The 21,431-nt window shown below is 36.3% G+C and overlaps 3 protein-coding genes across 3 annotated transcripts in view; 1 reads left to right on the plus strand and 2 right to left on the minus strand.

The window, feature by feature from the left end:
* The window catches only part of LOC138306926 (uncharacterized), a 119,672-nt gene that overhangs the window by 44,776 nt on the left and 53,465 nt on the right, over positions 1 to 21,431 (minus strand). The gene's annotated exons all lie outside the window — the stretch shown is intronic.
* Positions 7,139 to 14,601, plus strand: LOC138307637 (leucine carboxyl methyltransferase 1-like). Its single transcript, XM_069248443.1, has 6 exons — positions 7,139 to 7,430; positions 9,130 to 9,313; positions 11,145 to 11,368; positions 12,333 to 12,442; positions 13,015 to 13,092; positions 14,309 to 14,601. The coding sequence occupies exons 1-6, from the start codon at positions 7,230 to 7,232 to the stop codon at positions 14,430 to 14,432; spliced, it is 921 nt and encodes a 306-aa protein (XP_069104544.1). The 5' UTR covers positions 7,139 to 7,229; the 3' UTR covers positions 14,433 to 14,601.
* On the minus strand, positions 16,748 to 20,771 carry LOC138307422 (zinc finger and BTB domain-containing protein 41-like). The gene is made up of 2 exons (XM_069248165.1): positions 18,607 to 20,771; positions 16,748 to 17,717 (listed from the first exon to the last, which is right to left on the minus strand). The coding sequence occupies exons 1-2, from the start codon at positions 20,665 to 20,667 to the stop codon at positions 17,061 to 17,063; spliced, it is 2,718 nt and encodes a 905-aa protein (XP_069104266.1). The 5' UTR covers positions 20,668 to 20,771; the 3' UTR covers positions 16,748 to 17,060.

The raw sequence follows: 21,431 nt of genomic DNA on the forward strand, positions 1-21,431 counted from the left end.
CCGAGGGATGCGATCTCCTCTCCTATCCCTAAGAGTGTGAACGATTCTTTTTCTCTTATCATGTGACCACTTTGTGTCTCACATGAAAAATCTCATTAAGCTTGTCATTACCCTTGGGTGAGATTTGCTTGCGGATGTCCTTGTACGGGATAAGAGTAGAACTACCTGAAGGTCGAAAAACATTTTTTATTTCCGAGGGTAGAATATCCCTATCCACATATACCCACTTATGAAAGAGTATTTATCTCTCATACTTCAACATTTTATTGCAATTTTACAACTATGATATCCCGCCATTCTTAAATATTAATTTTCTCTTTGTTTCTGGCTTTCTGACTGGCCTATTCATATTTTGCATTCCACGATGAAAAAAATCCGAGAATGGCGCCGAAACCCGACGTTATCATGACGTCACAATAGAAACATTGACGTTGCGTATTGTTTTGGAAAAAATCCCTTTCAAAAATCAATGGAATCGTACGTGTAAACGTATTTCATTTTATATAGTACATGTAGCATGGAAAGTTAATTATAAGCATTGAAGTCACCATTTTTTAAATTTCATCGGGGTATGAAATAAATTTTGTTTGCAAACTTTTGTGAGAATCCGCTACGCGGATTCACTCAGTTTGCAAACAAAATTTCTTTCATACCCCGATGAAATTCAAAAATAGTGACTTCCATGCTTAAATGAATTCGAAGAAAACCAAAGTCAAATCTCTACACATAAAAATTGCGTGATACTTTCAACGCAAATCCCGTTGATTGTACATATCTATTATAGTAAAACAGTCAAATGTCGAAAAATGTTTCAATTTTACCGAGAAAATAGTAATTTTGTTGATGCTTTGACGTCACGAGGCTATATTGCATGGGTAATGAATCATGCAATACAGCGTTTGGAGACACGAGTGTATTGCACTAGACCAGCCAATAGTATACCTGAAGGCATACTGATCTTTGCATGTGGTCAAATAAGAAAAAAAAAAGAATCATTCAACTGCTTTGTGATGAGACATCTCTTGTCTCACCCAAAGGGGTGAAATATTCTATAATTCTACAAACAAGCTGTGCAGTTATGCAGTTAGCGTTCCATCAGCAGTGCCTCATAATTTGGCCTCTTTCTTTTATGGTCTTCGTTGCATCTTTCCTCCCATGGGACTTTGGCCTCTTTCTTTTATGGTCTTTCTTCTTGGTGTCCGAAGAACCATATCCGATCTGAGGTTGGTGGGAACAATATTCAGAAAAGTCAAACCCTACAGTCAGTCTCCAGTCTCTTGTCTGGCTGATAATTCCGGTTAAACTCTAATGTCTAGATATTCGTGTTTCGTCTTGCAAAACTTATCTGTGTATGATTGGACCTTGGATAACTAGACTTTTCTCAAAACATACCTCCACTGTGCTAAGGCCACATGGCTGGAGGATTGTGAGTGTTGGAAAAATCATCTCTGTCCATACAAAGGACTGTCTGGGGTTTCTACAATGTCCTGTTTGTGTAGATTTACTGAATGCATGTTGGTAGCACATCAGACACAGATCGGTGGGAAAGCTGCAGTTGGAATTCCAGATTTCTGTCCAGGATAGTACACGTGGTTCTGTGTCCCACCTTTTCCAGGACCCCTGGACATCCAGTTCAACTGCTTTGGTCTGTCTTCTTTCTTCTTCGTATCTCCTTCTTTACCAACGTTCTACTCTTTTTGATATCAGCTTTCTTCTAGAGTGTTTTAGATGATCCTAGGCTCTGCCTCCCTACTGCGTTTGTCCACATGGTAGCTTTGTGTCGTAACTGGCTCTCTGCTTCGTTGACTGTCTTAGATGTGGACCACTTTCTGCCAGTGCGTACTTATACTACTCCTGTTAACGCACTGTCATTCTTGGAATCTTCTAGGTCACTGTCTTGCCCGGTTTGAAATCTTCAGTGATAAAAATAAATTAATAATCAAGTTGGAGATTTTTCCGTTCTGCTGTATACACCTACTACAGTAAAGCTTAGAGGGACTACCATCCACTTCCTAAGTTGCCTATTGATGATAGTTTCATCCTCTCCATCGTTGACGTTGCGACCTCGTAGAGCATCAGAGACCAGTCTAGCATCGTCGGAAACCCGTGAGTCACCGCTCAACGTCACAAACGTCACAAACGTAGAGCGGTGACTCGTGAGTTTCCGACGATGCCAGGCTAGACGTGGCAAGCGACCGTGTTGGCATATCTTCTAGAGAAGCCTGTATTGTCTATGCTTCTCGTCCCTTATTGGACCTGTGGTTTTACTCCCTTTATGTTGCTTTGGTCCCATGATTCATCCAACCACTTTCCCGATTATTGCTGTTATCTCCTATCCCTGGATTATCATAAAGGATCTTGACGTTCAGTGTTTGTGGGTCATTCTGTTTCCTCTAGGTCTTTCAGTATTCACCTTGTCTGGATATGGGTGTAGTGATGGTAGTACATATAATAATTGTACCACAGTGAACATTGAAAATATTAATTCAAAGCAAAAAAATAAACGTTATATAACTAAAAATATCTTTGTAAAGGCGATTTTAAGTAATTTTGAAGTAAGAAAATATCTGCCTCTCTACACAGCGTTAAACATAAACTTTTTTTCAAAAAATGGTCGTTATTTCAAAATACAAAAGAAGTTTAATTTTTGCCACTTGAGACAATTATTAATATTGTTATTATTTTTAACCACAAAAAATTATTTATCAGTGTCGAAACAATGATTCAACGAGACTGCACCTCCCCAGAGAAGATCAACATATATTTAATTAAGTCTACATGTTTCGGAAACAAAAAAATAAAAGTTTCGTAAAGGGACAATTCAGTCTAAGAGAACATTAAAGTTTATACATATATCGGAAAAAACGAGCTCTAATGGAAATTAGATCAGTCGGTTTTACTGTGATATGCTAGAAAAGCCCATGGTGGTAAAATACGTGTGAAATGTTCAAACTCACTCGCTGTCCGCAATTACACATTGTTGTCGAACATCTTGTATGCCGAACCCTGTCCCTTGCTCGTAGAGTAAAGCAACTTTTGTCTAGAACTGCTCAAATCGCTCTGACAGTAGCGTGTTAATCCTTTTAGGTGAACTGTCTTCCCTAAAGAAACATTCAATCACCTCCTCAGTGGTTATGTAGTTCATTTGTTTAACGTGCGTGACTTTGACTCGGGTATGGGTACAGCGTACATATTGTATCGATTAATCGTACTGATCAACGATTTGTAAATACAAAGGTATCAATTTAAATACTAAACCATGACGTGGATTTTTTAGGTCACCTGAGACGAAGTCTCAAGTGACCTATTCTAATCGCCTTTTGTCCGTCGTGCGTCGTGCGTCGTATGGCGATAAACAATTTACTTTTTCGACTTCTTCTCCAAAAATACTGAACCAAATTAGTTGAAAATTTGCAGAAACCTTCCGTAGCCAAAGGTCAAACAAAATTGTGAATTATATGGTCCCAGCCCCCCAGGGGCCTGAGGGGATGGGGCCAAAAGGGGTCAAATAGGCTAAAACTTCAAAAATCTTCTTCTGAAATTCCAGAAATGGTAGAATCAAATACTCTTCATAGATTAAAAGCTCTTGAGGCCCTTTACATAAATTGTGAATTATATGACCCTTGAGTCTCATGTTCACCCCTGGGGAGGGGGTCAAGTTTACTATATATAGGGAAAAGACATTTTTTGAGCATTATTTGGTCACTTGTAATAGGAAATAAGTCAAATGTTGTCAGAATTATCAGTATGAGATGGCTTTTGAATCCTATTAACAATTTTTCCACGGCTGACCCCCAGGAGCCTGAGAGGTGGAGCAAAAAGGGGTCAAATAGGCTAAAACTTCAAAAATCTTCTTCTCCACTCATTGATGTGGTAGAATCAAATACTCTTCATAGATAGAAAGGTCTGAAGGACCTCTACAAATCTTGTGAATTATATGATCCTGGGGTCTCCGATTTCCTCCTGGGGAGGGTTTAAGTTTACTATAGTTTATATAGGACAACACATTGACGTTGCGTATTGATTTGGAAAAAATAATCCCTTTAAAAATCAATGGAATCGTACGTGTTAACGTATTTCATTTTATAAAGTACATGTAGCATGGAAAATTAATTATAAGCATTGAAGTCACTATTTTTGAATTTCATCGGGGTTATGAAATAAATTTTGTTTGCAAACTTTTGTGAGAATCCGCTACGCGGATGCACATAGTTTGCAAACAAAATTTCTTTCATACCCAGTTTCATAAACAGTGACTTCAATGCTTAAATAAATTCGAAAAAAACCAAATTCAAATCTCTACACATTAAAATTGCGTGATACTTTTAACGCAAATCCCGTTGATTGTACATATCTACATGTATTATAGTAAAACCAGTCAAGTGTCTAAAAAATTTAAATTTTACCTAGAAAATAGTAATTTTGTTGATGCTTTGACGTCACGAGGCTGTATTGCATGGGTAATGAGTCATGTAATACAGCGTTAGGAGACACGAGTGTAATGCACTAGACCAGCCAATAGTATACCTGAAGTCATACTCTTACCTCGGACAGGTAATTTTATTGGCGTGAGAATTTTTTATCTCACATTAGAGTAAAGACTAGCTACGCAAGATCTTTGCATGTGGTAAAATAAGAAAAAAAAAGAATCATTCAACTGCTTTGTGATGAGACATCTCTTGTCTCACCCAAAGGGGTGAAATATTCTATTTTTCTACAAACAAGCTGTGCAGTTATGCAGTTAGCGTTCCATCAGCAGTGCCTCATAATTTGGCCTCTTTCTTTTATGGTCTTCGTTGCATCTTTCCTCCCATGGGACTCTTAGTTCAATGATGGTGATTCTCTTTCTTCTTGGTGTCCGAAGAACCATATCCGATCTGAGGTTGGTGGGAACAATATTCAGAAAAGTCAAACCCTACAGTCAGTCTCCAGTCTCTTGTCTGGCTCATAATTCCGGTCAAACTCTCATGTCCAGATATTCGTGTTAACGCACTGTCATTCTTGGAATCTTCTAGGTCACTGTCTTTCCCGGTTTGAAATCTTCAGTGATAAAAATAAATTAATAATAAAGTTGGAGATTTTTCCGTTCTGCTGTATACACTTACTGCAGTAAAGCTTAGAGGGACTACCATCCACTTCCTAAGTTGCCTATTGATGATACGTTTCATCCTCTCCATCGTTGAAGTTGCGACCATGTAGAGCATCAGAGACCAGTCTAGCATCGTCAGAAACCCATGAGTCATCGCTCAACGTCACAAACGTCACAAACGCAGAGCGGTGACTCGTGACTTTCCGACGATGCCTGGCTAGGCGTGGCAAGCGACCGTGTTGGCATATCTTCTAGATAAGCCTGTATTGTCTATGCTTCTCGTCCCTTATTGGACCTGTGGTTTTACTCCCTTTATGTTGCTTTGGTCCCATGATCCGTCAAGCCACTTTCTCGATTATTGCTGGTATCTCCTCTCCCTGGATTATCAAAAGGGATATTGACGTTCAGGGTTTCCCTAGGTCTGTCAGTATTCACCTTGCCTGGATAAGAGTGTAGTGATGGTAGTACATATAATAATTTCATCACGCAGAACATTGAAAAGATTAATTTACAGCAAAAAAAACAACAAACATTATATAACTAAAAATATTTTCGTAAAGGCGATTTAAGTGATTTTGAAGTAAGAAAAAATCTGCCTCTCTACACAGCGTTAAAACATAAACTTTTTTTCAAAAATGGACGTCATTTCAAAATACAGTTGTATATATGTATAACTTTCAATAAACAAAAGAAGTCTAATTTTTGCCACTTGAGACAATTATTATTATTGTTATTAGTGTATTGCTACATATATACAGAAGTGCCATGAAACCTTTTTGCGATGAACTCCAGTTAGAAATCAAAGTACTCAAAGTACTGCAAATACAACGCAGCAGAAACAGAAAAATTAGAATGAAATGAAATTAATTTGATGAATTCAGTACTGCCATATATGACATTTGGTACGCCACTCTGGTTTTGTGGGGGAAAAAAATCTTTAACGATGAATATTTGACCAATCCATATAAAAATATCAAGCTGTTAGGCAGATGCCCCATTCCCAGAAAACAGATACTGTGTGTATGTCCTGGAAAATTAAACTTAATTGAAAGCTTTGCATATCTATCGATCAGCAGTCTTTATGTCTGGTGACCGACTTTGATAACAATATATTTATATCAAGATTATTGAACTATTAATGTATATGTTTTGTTTGACATTCTTCTTAATTAAAATTCCTACTTAAATTAAATAATTTCAAAATAAAGAAGGTATTTAAGTCTTATATTCATTAAAAAGAAGAGGAACTTTTGTCCTACACTCTTGACTCATGTTGCACACTCATGTAGGTAAAACCATGCAAACATGAGGGCAGCCTTATCAATAATAATTTTAAAGCATTATTATAATGTACACGGAAATTAGTTCTGAACCGTTTACCTTTTAAACTCTGAGGTATATACGTCTTATATAGTAATTCCAATTTGTATTATCATTTTAACAGTTTATGTAAGTTAGACAGAGGAGTCACCACCAGATGTAGATTGTAATTGTATGTACATGTATACACATGTAGACACTGTCCAGTCAGTGAGTATGTTAGCTACTGTTGTAGCGGAAAAGATATCACCTATCACAAAGTCCTACACATCATGGTAAACCGGATAGCAGTAATACAAGCGCTAGTCGCGTTGTATTAAAAATATATTATACAGTGTGTGTATCCGTATACAAATGTATGAATGTGCTCAAGCGGGCCGCGCTGGCATGCCATTACTCCGCTAAACCTGCCTATATTATTAGTCTTTTTTTCTTATATTAGGCAAAAAAAAAACTAATGATATAGGCAGGTTTAGCGGACTAGCATGCCATGCATTCGCGCGGGCGGCAATTTAGTACAAGTTCCTCACTTCCGGTTTTACTTTCATTTTCGTTTTGACACTACTGTACTGTACAGTGCATGTCAATCACTGCTGTGTAGTTTCATACGTAAAAGGCATTGGAAATGTGACTTTTACTTCAATTAAAACGCCAACATATGTTTGTGTCAATTTTTTTTGATGAATAGATCGATTATTGATACATATGTAAATAACTGGCTTACGAGATTTGACTCGAGAGTTCAATATATAAACTATCATGGCGGAAAGAGAGCAGGTTCACTAGGTCTGGTAAACTGACAATAACGGATTTTGCGGCCATGGCTAATGAGGACGCTGTCAGGGCAACAAATGACGATGCAGCACAGTGCAAAAGATTTGCTGTCGAACGTGGATACTGGGAAGATCCTTTTATCTCGCTGCTAACAACAAAAGGTCATGCTAGTCATGCACCCGAAATAAATAGGGGTTACTACGCCAGAGTTTGGGCTATGCGATCTTGTATCCAAAGGTTCCTGAAAGTGAGTTTACTTCTTTTGTTCATAATGAAGATATGTGTTTTTTGCCAGGGAACTCCTTGCAATTGTTCATTGACATATGCAGCGTTGAACCAATGATAACTCAAGAATTCAAATTTTGCAGAAGTTCAAATACCGAGCGACCAACTCGAAAAACACCTACTCAAATCTTTTGTTGCTCCTCTGGAATTACAATTTTATTTTATTCAATTTTTCAAAAACCTTTTGGTTACCAATTAAAAATGTTAATTAATAATGCCAATAATAGTTCTTATGAAAATGAAGTAAGTTCGAATTCACTTCTGGAAATTAAGCTTTTAGAATCAATTTTTAAAGAGCCATTTCATTTGTTTAAGTATGTACCATCTACATGTGGTTCCAATTTTGCAAATAAAATGTTTTTTTTTCTACCTAAAACACACATTCTGCAAAATGTGGTCGGTAAATTCCAAACAAGGAATATTTTAAGGATGGCCTAACTAGGGCTGGGTATTGGAAGGTCTAAAACGATACGATATGTATTGACAATGCACTGAAACAATACACGATACGTATTGACGATACAGTCGACCTTTTTTCAATTTCAGTTCACCATTTTGTTTTGAATATTGTGACAATAAAAGATAATTTTTATGTTAAAACATTCTGTAACCTGGAAAAAATCTACCAAACATTTGATTGGTTTATCATCTGTGTTAATTAATTTCTGTCAATTCGTATTCTTAGTTATGAAAAGGCATTTCTAATCCATCTAGGTGACACAGATGCTTTAAACACTTCCTTTTGATTGAAATGCTTTTACTTGAATGATGTTTTAGAATAAATTTTGTTTGGAATTTCCTATTTCTATAACGAAAACAATAGGTTGAGTTGTTAAAACGATACAGCGATATACAGCATGTTTGTGTATCGATATTAGATACACTGCTGAAAACCGATATGTATCGGTATATCGATATATTGATCCAGCTCTAGGCCTAACTGGATCAGAGCATACTATTCTGAACAGTACAGAATATTATCAATTATATTATAATTACTCATGGTTTATTTCGACTGTATCAGAGTCATTTTCAGCCGACTGTGCTACTGAGAAGTGGTTATATATAATTAGCGTTGTGTCAGATGTAGATGGACAGTCATGTGATATTTTTCAATAGCACATTTGGCTGAAGAAATTAAACTTTGATACAGTTTACATCTAAACACAATTCCATGAGTAATGTACTATTCTTTGAGTTATGGAAAATTTGAATTCTAATGCAGTTTCAGAGAAAGTAGTTGTAAGAGAACTCAAAGATTGACAATGTCTCTTCAGACCCATCAACTTAGGCCAAATAAAGAAATGTTCTTGTTTCCGGTAACACCCTGTAAAAATGAAGGGTCGGTAAGTATCATATGGATCTTCTTTTTTTTTTAAATGTTTATCTCGATCATCATCCCAGTTTCTTGCAGTAAAAAAATGAAATAGACTTTATTCAACCTTATAAAAACCATCATGGATTTGATTCCCAAGGGATTATTGGTATTTTAAATTTACAGAATTTGTACCAACATTCCTGGGTGTTACCGGAAACACAAAAAAAATTTTTGTATGGCATTACATTCTGTATAGACATAAGAAAATTTGTCGGTTTAATCTAATTCTTTGATAAAAATGGAAACTAATTATAATATTTACTAAAGAAAATACTTTTTTCAGCTTACAAACTGCAATTGTCAGATTGTAAACTTTGGAGCAGGATTTGATACCACATATTGGCTGTTGAAAGATCTCAAATTATCACCAAAAACTTATGTAGAAGTAGATTTTTCAATGGTGACTGCAAGAAAGTGTCATCAAATTAGACGGAATGAGCTGCTACTCAAAACAATTGCTGGAGAAGGTAAGCCAAAAGCAGGATAGAGATAATACCTTACGTGGACTAATGAGGGCAATCCTTCTTTTTTTGAAAAAAAACCACCACTTCATGATTTGTAATTGTGTTAAAAAGTGTCCATAAGCATTTAGAAAAAAATAACAAGGAAAATAAGACATTCATTTATTTCCTCTCAGTCAGAAATTTTGTTATAAATGGAAAAGGGAAGAGAAATCTACACTTGTATAGTTACAAAAAGAACTGTATAAGTGGAGGCATGTCTGAAATTGTTTTACTTATCACAGTAATAAGGGGAGAAAACCCAAAAGTTGTTATTAAAACCAAAAGGCAAATCTGAAACTGTGATTCTTTGATGATTGGAGTTAAGAATGATATTTGATACTTGGGAGAATCTAACAGAATGTAACATTAACAAAGAATAAATTCTGATATTGAGGAGAGAGCTAGAAATAGAGAGATCACTATGGGGAGACAACTTTGAAATTTGAAATCAGCTCATTGAAAACAAAAAGAAGGGGAGGTAATTATTTATCTTGCCTGTTATTAAAGACAAACTTAGAAAATGGTTTTAGACTGAAAAAGACTGGACAAAAACTGCTCCAAAATTAGGTTATATTACTGCATTTTTAGATCAGGTAGCTGTTAGTGTCATCAAAACAATTGCTGGAGAAGGTAAGCCAAAAGCAGGATAGAGATAATACCTTACATGGACTAATAAGGGCTATCCTTCCTTTTTGGAAAAAAAAAAAACCCACTTCATGATTTGTAATTGTGTTAAAAAGTGTCCATAAGCATTTAGAAAAAAAAATAACAAGGAAAATAAGACATTCATTTATTTCCTCTCAGTCAGAAATTTTGTTATAAATGGAAAAGGGAAGAGAAATCTACACTTGTATAGTTACAAAAAGAACTGTATAAGTGGAGGCATGTCTGAAATTCTTTTACTTATCACGGTAGTAAGGGGAGAAAATTCAAAAGTTGTTATTAAAACCAAATTACAAATCTGAAACTGTGATTCTTTGATGATTGGAGTTAAGAATGATATTTGATACTTGGGAGAATCTAACAGAATGTAACATTAACAAAGAATAAATTCTGATATTGAGGAGAGAGCTAGAAATAGAGAGATCACTATGGGGAGACAACTTTGAAATTTGAAATGAGCTCATTGAAAACAAAAAGAAGGGGAGGTAATTATTTATCTTGTCTGTTATTAAAGACAAACTTAGAAAATGGTTTTAGACTGAAAAGACTGGACAAAAACAAGGTGGCTCCAAAATTAGGTTATATCACTGCATTTTTAGATCAGGTAGCTGTTAGTGTCTATTTGGTTGCAATAAGAAATGAAGGTAAATCTGAAACTCTGTTATTGTAGACAATCACAAGGGAATGTAATAATAAATAACAGCTACAGTAATGCATCATTTGTAACTGTCTATAAATTACCAAGTATTACGAAACCTTATCATATGTCTTCACATCTTTGATACTTAAGGGGTTACTATCACTGACTTTATATCCACCCCTAGTCTACCTCATATTAAAACTGGAGGAACTTCAGAAGAAAAACATTGACCAATCACAGGCATGCTTTCTGTTAAGACTATAGAGAGAGACACACAACATCAAAGCAACACAGTCAACCACAGTCCACAGTGTACCATTACTCAGTTTCTTTGATATGCATCAAAGAATGAAATCACATGTGTCTCCTGAACTGCCTTCAGTTTTACAATGAGATAATACAGGGATGGGTCTAACGTCAGTGATAGTAACCCCCTTGAAGTATCGAGGGTGGTGTCTTCAACATCATATATTCTAGACCATATCTTTGTAGATGGCGAAGTGAAAATCAGTAAGACAGAGATTCATGGCACAGATTACCATCTAGTGGCGGCCGAAGTTAAACGCAAGTTAACTGAGAGTTCCATAGATACCAGCCTCCCAACCTTGTTTGTGACAGAATGTGTTCTTGTTTACGTCGACACAGAACACACTAATAACATTCTCAAGTGGATCGCTGAATCATTCTCTGTTAGCATGTTTCTGAACTATGAACAGGTAAGCATTATAACAATCTCATCAAAGTCATATGTTTGAAACTCAAAGTGTCAACTCATCTTCTACAAACTACAATGTAATATATCATGATGTGCATTGGGTTTTTTAAAGGCTTTGTTATACGTTATTGTATAAAGTGACAGAAGCTTGAAATACTTCAATACTGTAAACACATACTAATTTTTGCGGATGCAAACATCTAAAATATTGGACTTAATTACTATTTCATAGTGTAGGGAATATTATAAGACTCTTTCATATGTGGATGTGAAGGATAGGGATATTCTACCCGAGGGTTACAAAATGTAGTAAAACCAGAGGCTGGCCGTGGATTTTGCAGCATTTTGTGATCCCAGGGGTAGAATATCCCTATCCTTAATATCCACTTATGAAAGAGTATTTTTCTTTCATACCTCGATCTTTAATTGCAATTTTATAACTATAATATCCCGCCATTTTGAAATAAATTCGAAGAAATCCACGGCTGAAAAACAATTTTTCATAATTACGTGATATTTACAACAAAAATTCCATTTTTTGTATCTTTTATAGTAAAACCAGTCAAGATTGTGAAAAAAATGTTAAAATTTTACCGAAGAAATAGAATTTTTGTTGACGCCGTGACATCACGAAGCTTTATTGCATGGGTAGCCATGCAATACAGCCTCAGGCGGCATGAGTGTATTGCCCTAGACCAGCCAGTATTACACCCTTAGGTATGAAAGAAAAAGTAAAGGTATAACAATTGACTAAAACAAATATCTTTACAGTAGCTTTTTTGGCATCAATTTAAAAACGGACATATAAAGTGGATGGATTATTTCTGTACTGGAATCAGTAATTAGCATGGAAAAAGTTTATTCGTGTATTTTTTTTTTGTAACCATCTAAAACTATTGCATGTCCTGAATTCTAAATGTTTGTTTTACATGTGATATATGTGCAGCATTTTCTGTTATTTTCAGGTTAACATGTCAGATAGATTTGGACAAGTGATGATCGATAACCTCAAAACACGAGACTGTATCCTCAGTGGTGTGCAGGATTGTCAGAGTATGGAGTCCCAAAAACAGAGGTAAAACCACTAGGTCAAAGGCCAAAAATGAAGGTTCTCTTTATACTCCAGTAACAAGATATATATCATAATTTTTGAAATAGATCTTAAAGTATGTTGTACATGGATAATTGGCGATTATGAGTACCAGTGTAACAGCCAATTCTTTCTCCTCCGACGAAGGTTTCCCAAGGGAAAGAATAGGCTAGCTGATTGTGTCCCCCCTCTCCATTATTTCTAAGGGGAGACTATTGACTAGCTGACTCTTTCCCCACTCTCAATTATTTTAAGGGGGGGGGGGGACTATTGGCTATTGATTATCCCCCATCTCAATTATTCTTTAAGAGGGGAACTATGAACTATTTGCTGTAAGTAGCTTTAATCAGCATTTAAGACCGATATATTTCCCAGTATTATGAAGATTCCATTGAACTTTTGTCTAGAAGTAGATCTAGAGATACAATTGTACAGAAATAGTTGTTGCACATATACTAATGCATGTAGCTGCAAGTGAAAGCTTTGGAAGATAATGTAAACTTGATGTTTTGTTAGCAAAATACTGATGATTTCATATTATATGAATTTGAATACAGATTTACAAATCAAGGATGGCAAGGGGCAGATGGTATGGACATGAGCCAGATCTACAAATGTCTACCAGACTTACATAGGTTTGTATATTTGTAGCCCACCATCATCAGATGGTGGACTAGACAAATCGCTTTTTGACCGTGGTCCATGGTCCGTCCGTCCTTCCGTCCGTCCGTTAACAATTCTTGTTATCACTATTTCTTAGAAAGCACACAAGGGATCATTCTCAAATTTTAAATGTAGGTACGCCTAGGGCCCTAGTTGTGCATGTTGCGTATTGGGACCAATCAGTCAACAAGATGGTGGCCAGGCAGCCATCTTGGATTTCGATATTTAAAATTTGTTATTGTTATTCCTCAGAAAGTACTGAAAGGATGGTTCTCAAACTTCATATGTAGGTTCCCCTAGGGCCCTAAATGCGCATATTGCGTTTTGGAACGGATCTGTAAACAAGATGGCCACCAGGCAGCCATCTTGGATTTTGATAGTTTAAGTTTGTTATATCGCCATTTCTCAGAGAGTACTGAAGGGATCATTTTCAAATTTCTTATGTAGGTTCCCCTAGGGACCTAGTTGTGCATATTGATTTTTGGGACCAAATGGTCAACAAGATGGCCGCCAGGCAGCCTTTTAGGATTTTGAATGTTAAAGTTTGTTATCACTATTTCTCACAAAGTACTGAAGGGATCATTCCCAAATTTCATATGTACATTCGCCTAGGGTCTTTGTTGTAAATATTATGTTTTGGGACCAATCAGCGTACAAGATGGCCAATCAGCCGCCATCTTGGATTTCATTGTTGCAGTTTGTTACCGCTATTTCTTAAAAAGTACTGAAGACTTTTGTCTCAAAATTTATATGTAGTATGCTTGAAAATGTTTGAAAAGCAGGGAAAAAATCCCTCTTTCCATTGTCAGACTTGGATCATTCTTTGGTAGGCACCAAGATCCCTATGGGATTTTTGTTCTCTCTACACGTGTAATACTAGCTGGTCTAGGGCAATACACTCATGTTACCTGAGGCTGTATTTCATGGATACTGAATTTACTGATTATTCTCATGGATGTATTGTAAGAGATTGTTGGATATTAAAGAGAGAGTTTACGGATGTATGAACTCTTAATATTGTATAATTGAACATATCAAGTTTATAGATACAATTGTATATTGACTCTTCATATTGTATAATTGAACATATTAAGTTTATAGATACAATTGTATATTGACTCTACATATTGTATAATTGAACATAATAAGTTTATAGATACAATTGTATATTGACTTTTTATATTGTAGGATTGAACATATAGAGTTTATGGACGAGAAGGAACTCTTAGATCAGTTACTAAGTCACTACTGTATAGTGTGGGCATGGAAGGATCCCGATGACCTTGGCCTCTATGACATGACCTTCACATGATATTGAGCCACTGTAACACATTCTAAATTATCAACAGTAACATTTTCAGCGTATCAAAGCTTTGTATATTTGTACAATTAAGTACACCTGCCTTTGTATGATATAGTGTATTATTTATTTAAATGTAGCAAATGTCCCATGTGTGCCAGAAATAAACAGATCAAAATCAGCTCTACTTGTTTGGCTTATCAATCAATGTCAATTCTAACAGAAACATATCTATTGCACAAAATGCTTCAAGAGGTGGTCTAAATGTACGAGATAAGCAACAAAACATAGTGCTGAGGCACCTCATCTTTACGACAGGTGATGAGACACTTGATCTTCACATCTGTCAGATAAGCTGAATCCATAGAGTCCTGAGACACTTTATCTTTATGTTTCTGTCAGATAAACTAAATCCACAGGGTGCTGAGACACTTTATCTTCATGTCTCTGTCAGATAAACTAAATCCACACGGTGCTGAGACACTTTATCTTCATGTCTCTGTCAGATAAACTAAATCCACATTGCTGAGACACTTTATCTTATTATGTTCTGTCAGATAACTAATCCACACGGTGCTGAGACACTATATCTTTATGTCTCTGTCAGATAAACTAAATCCACATAATGCTGAGACACTTTATCTTTATGTCTCTGTCAGATTAACTAATTCCACACGGGTGCTGAGACACTATATCTTTATGTCTCTGTCAGATAAACTAAATCCACATAATGCTGAGACACTTTATCTTTATGTCTCTATCAGATAAACTAAATCCACAGGGTGCAGAGACACTTTATCTTTAGTTTCTGACACTTATCTTTATCAGATAAACTAAATCCACAGGGTGCTGAGACACTTTATCTTTATGTTTCTGTCAGATAAACTAAATCCACAGGGTGCAGAGACACTTTATCTTTATGTTTCTGTCAGATAAACTAAATCCACAGGGTGCTGAGACACTTTATCTTTATGTTTCTGTCAGATAAACTAAATCCACAGGGTGCAGAGACACTTTATCTTTATGTCTCTGTCAGATAAACTAAATCCACACGGTGCTGAGACACTTTATCTTTATGTCTCTGTCAGATAAACTAAATCCACACGGTGCTGAGACACTTTATCTTTATGTCTCTGTCAGATAAACTAAATCCACAGGGTGCTGAGACACTTTATCTTTATGTCTCTGTCAGATAAACTAAATCCACAGGGTGCTGAGACACTTTATCTTTATGTCTCTGTCAGATAAACTAAATCCACAGGGTGCTGAGACACTTTATCTTTATGTCTCTGTCAGATAAACTAAATCCACACGATGCTGAGACACTTTATCTTTATGTCTCTGTCAGATAAACTAAATCCAAACGATGCTGAGACACACTTTATGTCTTTAAATGTGCGAGACATTTATCTGTCAGATAAACTAAATCCACACGGTGCTGAGACACTTTATCTTTATGTTTCTGTCAGATAAACTAAATCCACACGGTGCTGAGACACTTTATCTTTATGTCTCTGTCAGATAAACTAAATCCACACGGTGCTGAGACACTTTATCTTTAATGTCTCTGTCAGATAAACTAAATCCACACGGTGCTGAGACACTTTATCCTTTTTTATGACACTTCAGATAATTACCTAAATCCAACTGGTGCTGAGACACTTTATCCTTTTTTATGACACTTTCAGATAATTACCTAAATCCACACAGTGCTGAGTGCGCATCATAGTGGAGACCCATGGGGGATCGCACTACACAACACTATAATTATTGCTGATATGAGTAGTGTGGTGCGATCACTTGTGAGTTTCTGCAGATGACAAAGAGTGCAGACACTTGATCTTTATGTCATTTCAGATTTTAACCATGGGTCACTGATAATTAACCTAACCCATAGGGTGCTGAGACACTTTATCTTTATACATCTCTGTCAAATGACCTAAATCCACAGGGTGCTGAGACACTTTATCATGATGTCTCTGTCAGATAAACTAAATCCACACGGTGCTGAGACACTATATCTTTATGTCTCTGTCAGATAAACTAAACTAAACTCTTCCCATCCTGTTTTTATTATAAATGAATAGTCAAATATTTTTGCGAGTCAAAATACCAGCAAATTGGACCTAAAAATAGAAAATTCAATTTCAGCAAATTAAAATTTTACGATTTGGCTGCAAGTGTTATATATGTATAATTCAACCAATTCCTTTTTTTTTCATGTCTCAAAATTTTGTGCCAATGCTCATGGCAGGGACTCACAAAAATATCATCCCATGCAAAAATAACCAGCTATACATATGAAGAAAACTGTAAGACACTTTCAACACTTCAAAAACATATTTAATAAATAAACTCACCATACAAATTTATGATTTCATGGTCTTCAAGGAATGACATTACAATTTCCCATCAATCTTAAATCATGGGTAATGTTTTTTCATCAATTTCAATGAAAACTATCAAGTTCTGTGCTTTTGCAAGCTAATTGTGAACCAAGGGTTAATCAAAACTATTAGTCTATTATTAAATCTTAATCCATATATATCTTTTAAAAATCATACTGTAAGTTACTGCACGAAACTCCAAATCTAAAGTATTAAAACATGATTTAATGCTGAAATACACTTATGCATTATGTTAGCTGATAAATGAACTGGAAGATGTAACAACATTGTTGTCGGAAGCAATGTCAACAGCTGATGTCTCCATCTTAGAAACAGTGTTCATGCATATGTCTTCAGAAGTTGATGTCTCGATATTTGAACCAGTGTTCATGTCAACATAAGACAATGTCTCAACGTTAGAATCAGTATTCACATCTACATACGACGATGTCTCCACATTAGAACCAGTGTTCATGTCAACATAAGACGAAGTCTCCATGTTCGAAGTGTCCATGCCAAGAGAAGAAAATTCTATAGTATTGGTTGAGATTTCCACATCATTTGAGCAGACCTGGGTTTCCATTTGGACATTATCGATGATGATATTGGAGCTGACAGTTTGGAGATCTCCAACACTGACTCCCTGTGGAATGTACGTCAATGTTTGTCCGTCGGAGGTACTCAGTTCAACCTCATTAGCCTCTGACAGCTCCAGAGACTGTTCAGCGGCCAAGAGGAGGTTGGAAAGTTCCTGAGACACAACTGCCGTCTCGCCATCTTCTTGCACCTGAACATAGTGGATGGTGTTGTTACCACTAGCAACCTCCAGCAGGACAGAGGCTGCCTCAGCTAAGGTATCTCCTCCTCTGGTCTCCATGGCAGCAACCTCCACAGACTCGCTGTACTCCACCTGTCAAACAACACAGTGTAAATATCAATACTTTACAAACGTATAACGGTAATTTAAAACTATTAAAGGGACAAATCTTAAAGATGCTTCACAGCTGACAATTAGTATTTTTTCACAGGAGCAGACGGTTTAGTATTTTTCTTCAGTTACAAAAGTTACTATTTAGACGTCGACCATTACCACCATTGAAAAGTTTGAGCTTCTAATTTTACTTCAAGTTAAGAATATAAAAAATAATTAATTGCATCCCGAAAAAATTCCATGCTACTATTATACATCCTATATGGAATGAAGTACTGATTGTGCATGCACCAAAGGCGAAGTAAATTATTTTATATTATTTTTTGTGTTATTTTTACATATATATATACACGATTAAACACCAATCATTGTTCTCAATGATGAATATTATTTATGCTCTGTCGGCAGTGGAGCATCTTTAATACAATTATTTCAATGACGATACCATAAATGATACCATGCATGCATATGCGCAATGCTCCAACACAATTTCAGTTCATGTTGACATAGGTCATGATTTACATACATGTATTTACTAGTACACGTTTATCGATAAATATGACATGATTACTCATTCCCCCCTAAAATTTCATAATGGACTGGTTTATTCTTTGATTTAGGAGAGTCTAAATGAGTCTTTAGGGATCAATGAATAGCCAGCATAACTAAGTTATATGTCCTTGTTGGTTGGGATTGATTGTGATATCATGTGTTTGCGAGTGTATGTTGTCACGTAACATCATCGTTTTTAGAGAAAAGGGTGTGAATATCCCTCATAAAGTAGTGATCATGATGTGGCAATGGACATTTACCCACAAGGGAGATAACTCTAAATCTGTAATCGCAAAAAGATGGGTGATATATATACCTGTTGGTTAGTATTGTCCTCTGTATCCTGAGCAGATGCAACTGGTTTGACCTCCAGAGTAGTGGACTGTACAGGTTCCTCCTCCAATGTCGTGCCATGTGCCTTTTTCAGATGGTTGACGAGGAAGTGTTTCTCAAGAAAGCCTTGACAACAATGTTCACACATAAATGGGAACTCAGTCCCATGATCTATATGCATGTGTTCCACCATTTTGGTTTTGTAACAGAAGCTTAGGCTGCAGTGAGAACAGTAAAACAAATCCTCAGAATTGCGTCCATACTTGAACCTTCCCCTCTGGGCTCCTTGAATCTCCACATCTGTCATGTTGTGTGCCTGAGCCATGTGGATTTCTAATAGTTTCCGACGCCCCATCCCTATCTTACACTGCGGACATCGAAACGGATAGATGTTGAGGTGGACCTTTTGGACATGACTCACCATCGCACTCTTCAAGTTAAAACCTTTTCCGCAATAAGAGCAATGAAAGTTTTCCTTAACAGGTCCATGTACAATTCTTATGTGTCGTTGGTAATTACACTCATACCAGAATCCTTTTCCGCATGCTGGACAAACAAGTCGTTTTGATTGGTCCAACCCATGGATTCTCTCATGTCTTGTTAACTGTGCTTTCCGTGCAAATTTCTTGTTACATACTTTGCAGATCATGTTCATTTTGCCTTCATGTATTTCCTCGATGTGCTGTTTCAATGTTGTGGCCCATTTAAATTTGGCAGGGCAATGATGACACAAATGTGGCTGACCTTTTACCCCATGTACTGCCAGGGTGTGATTACGGAGACTCTGAATATTTTTATACATTTTGTTACACACTTTACATTTCACTGTTTCGTTTCTAAAATGAAACCTATTCTCATGAATTTGTAATTGAATACGATCTGTACACTTTTCATTACAAACACGACATACTTCAATTTTAAGGTCCTTCAAGTGATCTAAGTATTCTTCAACATCTTTTTCCTTTTGATGCCACCGTCGCACGTGAATATCTACGCCAGTATAATCACAAAACTTCTTTTTACAATATTTGCATGATTCACTTCGCAAATTATTCCTTTGTCTTCTCTTGTAAACTGGAATATTGTCTCCTAGATCAATGACCTTTCTTACTCTGCGTGGAGAGTCATGTTTGAAATTTTTACGGGGTCTCCCTGGTTTTCTTTTAGGGGTCCATTCTTTATCAGGAGAATCTGAACAAGACTCCCCATCACCTATGTCCTTGTTTTGATCTTCATCAATACTGTTGTTATTTACACACTCGACCAAAGATTCGTCATTCTGTGTATTACCAGTAGAGACAAGATCTGAGGTCAAATTCTCTTCTTCATCATTAATTTCAGTTTTTACTTCAGTTTTGATTGATGGCGTCTGGTAGATCTCTTCGACATTATCACCTATGCCTTTTTCGGCGCGCATGATGACTGATGATAGTTTAACTCCCCTGAGACCATAGCGACGCGTATCATTGGACACAATCACAGGTGGACTAGAAGAAGGCACAGTTTTATTATTATTTTCCTTATTCGTCAAATCTTTACGCGGTCTTCCTCTCTTCTTTTTGACTTGTGTGCATATGTCTGGTAAATTTGACGACGGTATTTCACGAGAGCTGGTGTCAACTTCTTCACTGGTAACAACATGTTTGTCTTGCACACACTTTCCATCATTAGAATCTTGCACAACTGGCTTCTGAATGTCACTACCTGCATCATGTGGATTATCTGATCTTACAATTTCTGAAAAACTGCAAGCGATTTTCCTATCGGTAACTTTGAAATTAGCACTCTTTACAGATATAAGAATAACTTTTTTCTTCCCACTCGCTTCATTTTGACTCAGAGTTGTGTTTGATTGAGTAACAATATTTGTTTCTGTGAAGTTAGAAAAGTTGAATTTATCTTGGCCGGGGATGTCGACGCCTTTAGCAATCCAATGAATGATATCCGAATTATCACTTTCGTGGGCTAACAAAGACTCTTTCAGAAAAGTTATCGGTAACGTTACATCAAGACTACAAAAGTTGTTAAATGAATCTGCATCCATCGTTTACCTTGCACGATATTCACGCTCTTCTGACACCGAATCCATCATAGGCCTAACAGTGGAGTTTAGATGTCCGACAGATTTAGGTGCATCGATTTAACGACGGCGAAGTGCCGTAATATGTCCCCAGTCGATGATTCGTCAAACAATCTCAGGCTAAGTATGACTTTTATATCAAATTTTGAACAAAATAATTAATCACAAGATAGTTACTTAAAAAATAAACAAAATAAGTATTTACTAATTAGATTTTGCCCAAAAATGGCGGTGTGATATAATTGTGAACTTGGCGTTTACAAATCGATTTGTACCGGAACAATATCGAAAACTAATCATATATTTACAGTGGATGTCGTAAACAACAAAACTAAGGTAGCAGTGTACAGTAGATTTGACAATTTCAGCAAAATAATGTGCCGGCTTTAATTATGCACATACAGCTTTTTGTATATACCGTATTTTTAATCTACACACACCATGGTAACCATTTTTTTAAATGCAAAAAATTGGGATTTTCAACACTACCAAAAATTACTAAGCACCACTGTCAGGAGAGCGGAACCCCCTCTAGGAGATGCTAATACAGCTTTTTTTCTTGAATACAGTATTTCACACCTTTGGACTATCTCATAGTAGAACTGGAGCAGTTCAGAAATGAAAAAATGACCAATCACAGGCCTGCAGGAACTTAATTGAAAGATTACAAAGAGCGCGACGTCTGACTTCAAAGTAACACAGTAACACAGTCAACAAAATTAACGTCA

Source organism: Argopecten irradians, chromosome 14, assembly GCF_041381155.1.
Source record: "Argopecten irradians isolate NY chromosome 14, Ai_NY, whole genome shotgun sequence".
NCBI classification, from domain to species: domain Eukaryota; kingdom Metazoa; phylum Mollusca; class Bivalvia; order Pectinida; family Pectinidae; genus Argopecten; species Argopecten irradians.